General features: G+C 31.2%; 1 protein-coding gene across 1 annotated transcript; it reads left to right on the forward strand.

Annotated features, from left to right (window-relative positions):
- Nucleotides 1-5,331: 5,331 nt before the first annotated feature.
- Nucleotides 5,332-6,244, forward strand: LOC140867607 (uncharacterized). The gene has a single exon (XM_073272670.1). It carries the CDS (start codon nt 5,391-5,393, stop codon nt 6,021-6,023), a length of 633 nt encoding a protein of 210 aa, XP_073128771.1. The 5' UTR covers nt 5,332-5,390; the 3' UTR covers nt 6,024-6,244.
- The last annotated feature ends 615 nt before the right edge of the window (nt 6,245-6,859 follow it).

Here is a 6,859-nt window from a genome sequence, read left to right on the forward strand (position 1 = left end):
GATCACTTGATACAAAAAAAAAAAGGACCTTTTTCGACCACTTGAAGATGGAGAAAAGATACTTGGTCCATAAATATTATATCTCAGTGCGATTGGGGCATTATCATACCTCGCAAATTGTACTCGCCCTGATATAGCATTTTCTGTTAATCTTCTAGTGAGATATAGTTTATGTCCAACCCGAAGACATTGGAATGGTGTAAAACACATATTTCGTTACCTTCGTGGTACAACTGATATGAGGTTATTTTATTCATCTCAATCAGAGTCTTTTTTAGTTGGATATGCAGATGCAGGATATCTTTCTGATCCACATAAAGCCAAATCCCAGACATGTTATGTATTTACCCGAGGAGGCACTGCATTATCATGGAGGTCAGTGAAACAACCTTTAACAACGACATCTTCAAATCATTTTGAGATTATCGCAATGCATGAAGCAAATCGAGAATGTGTATGGTTGAGAACCATGACATAACATATCCAAGAATCATGTGGGTTGTCAACAACCAAACCTGGCCCAACAGTAATATTCGAAGATAACACAGCTTGCATTGCACAGTTAAAAGGAGGCTACATCAAAGGAGATAGAACAAAACATATCTCACCAAAGTTCTTCTATACACATGAGCTCCAAACAAATGGTGATATTGATATCCAACAGGTTCGCTCAAGTGACAATGTGGCCGACTTATTCACAAAAGCATTGCCAACTTCAACATTCAATAAATTGGTACACAAGATAGGAATGTGTCAATTCAAATATCTTAGATGATTGAAATTAGAGGGAGTATCTTTTGTTGTACTTTTTTTTCTTCGTTCAGATTTTTCCCATTGGGTTTTGATGACAAGGTTTTAACGAGGCAACATTTGAATCCTCACGTCTCTCTGAAATATTTTGTCAATAATCATCTAAGAGAGAGTGTTATAGATAAGTTGTTGATTATTGATAAGATTTTCTATTGATGATATCATGTCATATCTACTATTCAAATATGTAAATGGACTCTATAAATAGAGGTCTCAAGTGATGAATAAAACATTCTAAATTATTCTCTCTTCTCTGTATTCTTTATTATTTAACACTTCCCACATTATATCTCTTTAATGTATTAAATTTGAAAGGTTGATACGTTAGTATGACCAATTCTCCTAACTTTTTGCCATTTAATATCTATTTAATTACCAAAATTTCATTTTTTTGTCCATTGATAACTACTAATTTACGAAAATATCACGTATATATATAAAATCAATTAATGTATTAACAAAATTTCTCTACCTTTTTTTGTTGTTTTTTAATTTTGCTACAAAAATGAACTATATAAACACGTAACACATGCATCCAAATACTAGAAAAAATAATGATTTTCACAGAAAGTCGGGTTAAAGATATATATCATAACATTAACATATAAGAGATCTCATTAAAGTTTTTTTGAATAATAACAAATAAGCTAAAAAATAATTTGGTGGGCATTACATCATCACCATTAATGACATTATATATATGATATATATATATATATAGATTTTTGCATCTGCCCAACCAATGATGCCCAACTCGTTCCCGACCACTAAAACTCGGTACCGTATTTTAGTGATACGAAAAATAAATAAATAAAAAACTAAAACTCAGTATTGAGTTTGTGGTTGGAAACGAGGTGGACAGAAATTGTTGGACAACTTAAAACTTCTCTATATATATCTATAAATTATGTGAAACAATATACATAATGAAGAAGATAGGCAACTGAATGATGTTCGAGGTTTCATAATTTATAATTAAATCGAACAATTTGATTTCGGCGCAGATATAGTTGGCAGCAATTAAAACGAAAAGAAATTCAAATTATAAATTTTTTTCTTCCTCCATATATTTTATAGTATATATCATTTATATATTAAAAAAACGCTACAATTTAATACAGTTAATATGAATACACAAATCCGTATATACACTAATGCTATATTTTAGATATTATATAAGAATTTTTATTAGTTCATAATTTTTTTTAAGCTTACTTGTTTATAATATGGTCAAATTACATCAGTACCCTGTAAAAATTCGAATATGTGAAAAAACGTTCTACGTAAAATCAATTACATTTAAAACTCAATACGAATGCACAATTTAACAAATTAAATACGAATGCACAAATTCCTTAGGATAAGGTACTACCGACTACGTACGCATGGAATATATACTAATAATATTTTTAGATATTATATAATAATATTTTATTTGTTTATAGGTAATACGGTCAAATTACATCACTACCCAGTAAAACTTCAAAAAATGTGGAAAAACTTGATACATAAATTGTTTACATTTCAACCCAGTATTTAAAAAAAATTTCAGGCATAAAACCCTTTATAATAGGGATGTGCAGTTTTTTAACGTATTAGTTAATAATTTTAATTGATGTTCAAAAAACAAAAGATAAATCAGCCTAACCTGTCAATAGTTTTAGATAATTTTATGTCAATTATATACTTTTCAAGAAGAGCCCGGTACAAATACAAATATCCCCGATTAATATTTATATAAAACAACTATATGTTTAAAACATATATTTTTTTTATCGTTTGAATATCTTTTGTTTTTACAAATTTATGATCAAGTTTTTTTTTCCTAAAAAATCCAAAAAATAAAAAATAAAAAATTGTCCGCCAATACTGTCACGTTCCACGCGGCCAGTACTTGTCAATGGATATTTTCTCGTTCTTGCATGTAACCAAATAGATCCTTAACTTCTGTTTGTTGAGCACAAACAAATTTAGGTGGGGAGGAGACATTAAATATCACAGAATTCCAAATAAATTAAATAAATAAACAAATCTTTTATTATTTTCATTTTTTGGACTTTTAATTATAAAATCAAGGTCAACATCATCTCGATGCACTTCCTGAAATCAATAATCGGTTGCATTTTCTCCGGGCACCTTCGTATTTTTAAAATCCTTGCACGAGCCTCTCAATAATTAATCTTTTTATATCAACTAGTCTCCGTCGCTCACGCGTTGAGTGAACACGTACATATATATATATATATAATATAGTTTCTGTTATAAATTTTAAATTATATATATAATTAATTTAATTTGTATGAATGAAAAAATGTGAATATATAAATATTTAAAATCTTAAATATTAAATAATTTGTGTTATTTGATTCATTGATTGAAAAATTAGAGAAATGAGAGGGCTGAAAGGAAGAAGATTAAGGAGCATAAAAATGGTATGCTTCACCAACGCACAACTAAAGAGTTATTTTTATTTATTATTATATAGGGTAGATTGTAGACACATTGACACATGCACAAACTCTCATAGTCAACATTGACTCATTGAGTAATATTACATTTAAATGAAATGAAATCTATTTTTTTCTTTTTAAAAATATCAAATGGGAATTTCTGAATAGACTGATGACAGATCTATTATAAAAGAAAATACTTCCATTTTTGTTATTATAGTATCTTTAACATTTTTATGTTTAACTGATCATGAAGAGTAGAAATGAATATTGATCTGATAAATTTGTGAAACGGCTACCTAGAGATAAATTTGTGAAAAGTTTAATTTATATTGCCGTGCGATTGAAATTCGACTAATTATAGGAGTAAAATCGAAATTTAGCCACTTTTACTGTTTCCATATGGTGTATCTATTCTACATTGTAACATATTCAAGATGTAGGACAACCATTTATGGTGTCAATTATAAAATTTTCATATCAGGCAGGCTAGATCTGGAAAACCTATAATTTTTTAAGGAAAAATTATTTTTTTTTGGTACTGTATGTTTGTCAATTTACGATTTTGGTCCTCTATATTTTCAAATTTCAGTTTTAGTTCGTTATCTTTATTTTTTTTTTGGCAATTTTAGTCTTTTTTTCGATGTGACGCTGATGTGACACCGATGCAGTGCTGATGTGGAGCTGTCGTGTATAGTGTCACGTAAACATTTTCGAAGAAAAACGACTGAAATTGCCAAAAATAAGAACACGCAGGACTAAAACTGAAATATGAAAATAAAGATGACCGAAATCGCAAATTGACAAACATACATGATCAAAATTGCAGTTTTTCAATTTTTTTAATATCATGAAACGCTATATATTGCCTTTTAAATTAACAAAAAAAATTCTATTTTTAAATAGTTATTGTGACTGGTTATTGAAAGATTAATTTACCAATTATATTATGATTTATACATTTATTTATGCAAATATTGGTTAGCAACCAATACAAATTGTAGAAAAAACTAAAATGAGTAGAAAGTGTTTCTCTTTAGGTATGGCAGTGGTAGCCAACCCCTTATATATAAACCTCATGGTTAACACAATAATATACAAAACACATCAGTTGTTAGTAAAATTTCATGTTACAGACTTATTTAAAAAAATGTTAATAAGAAAAATCGAACTCTTGACAAGTGATCAAATATTCACATGTTTCACTCACCAAATATCTCTTTATACAATTTCCTCATTCATTGATGACATTTTTGACTATATATCAATATTTGGACAAAAATATCCATTTTACAATTTTTTTCCCTAGACTAGACATGCACATCTACATTATTTATATATAAACTCGAGACACCTAGATCAACTGATTTATTCGATATCAACGTCAAATTATATATCATGCTTATAAAAATACTCTTTAATTTTTATAGTTAAAGAGCAAATAGGTCGAAATCTAAATTAAACTCTTTTCACTGTTTGATAAAATCAAGGAAAAATTGTTTTTTAGTCAGGTATATTTGTCACTTTACGATTTTGGTTATCTAGATTTCAGTTTTAGTCCGTTATCTTTATTTTTTTTGGCAATTTTAGTATTTTTTCTGACGTGGCGCTGATGTGACACCAATGCAGTGCTGACGTAGAGCTGACGTATATAGTTTCACGTAAGCATTTTCGAATAAAAAGGACTGAAATTGCCAAAAATCGAAACATGCAAGACTAAAACTGAAATATGAAAACATAAAGGAGCGAAATCGCAAAGTGACAAACAAAATCAATTATCATCACCAATATAAAAATTGAATGAAACGTTTGTCAAATTCTTTTGATTTCATATATTTATTTATTTTTTTCTCAATTTGTTATTTACTCAATTTTTATTTATTATATTATACATGTATCGCGCGAGGACATCGGGCGTGATCGCTCGTATATAATATGTATCAAAATCATATACGTAACCATACATATTATGTATTACGTATGAAGTGTTTGTCCTCTTACTAGATATTGGTACTATTAAAGTCCACTAGAGAGCTCACTACTACGCCCATTTGTCTGCTAATCTTTCCCATCTACAGTACTCACACATATGCCATAGCTATCGAGCGAGCTTTTCCCACCACCAAATCAATGGCGGAAACCAGCTCCAAGCCCCTCGAAAATGGCGGAAACTCTCCCCACTCCCACCACGAAGCCTTCTTCTTCCCCAGGCTCTCGTACAGAGAGAACTCCATCTCTCCCACCCCCAACGGCGACGGATCTTTCCGGGTCCTGTACTACGGCGGCGCCGGCTCGGTTCCGTTCACGTGGGAGTCTCGCCCGGGAACTCCCAAGCAGACTTCCGACGACCGCCCGCGCGCGCCGCCGCTCACTCCACCTCCGTCGTACCAGCTCGGCAACCCACGGAAGAAGCACCACCGCCATCATCCCAGAAGCTCCAAGATCTGCAAGTCCATATTCTCAAGAAACGGAGGATCTTCGAATAAATCCGACGTCGTCGTGCCCACTTTCTCCCCCTCTTCGTCTCAGTCGTCTTCCTCGCACTCGCTGCCGTCCCCGCCGCCGAAGGGCCGCTACCCATCGGCCGCCGGAATCGGGCTGGGTCGTTACGAGCCCGAGCCCGAGTCGATATCCCCTTCTTCGACGCTGTGCTTCGGGCCGAGATGTAGCGGGGATTCGAGGATGTTTTGGGATTACTATGATCCGATCAAGAATGTGAAGAAGATGGTGCTGTCCATTGTTGGGCATGCAAAGAATAATTAAGAAATTTTTTTGAATTATATTTAATCGAATTTTAGCGTCATAAATTATATTATTATATTGAATTACTTATTCAATAATGATATAATATTATGCTGATCTAATAATCCGATTCATATATAATTCAAAAAATATAGAATCAATTAAGTTGTTTGGATGTACATTTTGTACCGCAGTAGCTTACAAAATTTAATTGGAAACTTTAAATTTATTATTAAGGTTAATTACTGGGGAATTCAAGTGTTTTTGAGTATTTTCCTCCTTTTCTTATATTTTGTTTTTAATTGTGAGCGATCCAAGAAACGAGTCAAATCAAAGGTCTATTTGCATTTTGGCCTTATTAATTTCGTGCATTTTATTTCAATTTGAAATATATATATATGGATTCTTTGTTTTATTGTTTGTTTTTATTTCTGATGGTAATGAAAAAAGCCACCGACACTCTTTTGAATTTTCTTTTATTTTTTTCTTTTTTTTTGTTTGTTTTCTTAGGTAATATATATATTTATAAATATTCGGACCACCTTTTTCTTTAGGGCAATAGGATAGGGGGTGGCTGAGGTTGTGCCATGAATTAATTTTTTTTATTATCTTGTTAAATAAACTTTACATTATTATTGTGGCTTTGATTGTAGGGTATTTATATTAATCAAGTGAAATGTTTAAATCCAAAACACGCGCATTAATTATGTGTGATTGTTTGAGATATTAATTGGCTCTATTCCGAAAGCATTATTATGCTTTTAAATAGAAGTAAAAATTATACATTGCAGCAAGCAACTAACTGTTAAATTCAATAGATTTCTTTGTTAAAAAAGACATCTAATGTTTTTCAAGAC

The sequence above is a fragment of the Henckelia pumila genome, chromosome 4 (assembly GCF_033568475.1).
Source record: "Henckelia pumila isolate YLH828 chromosome 4, ASM3356847v2, whole genome shotgun sequence".
Classification (NCBI taxonomy): Eukaryota; Viridiplantae; Streptophyta; class Magnoliopsida; order Lamiales; family Gesneriaceae; genus Henckelia; species Henckelia pumila.

Excerpts from the sequence above, each read along its gene's own strand:
- LOC140867607 (XM_073272670.1), top strand. The coding sequence starts at position 5,391 with ATGGCGGAAACCAGCTCCAAGCCCCTCGAAAATGGCGGAAACTCTCCC.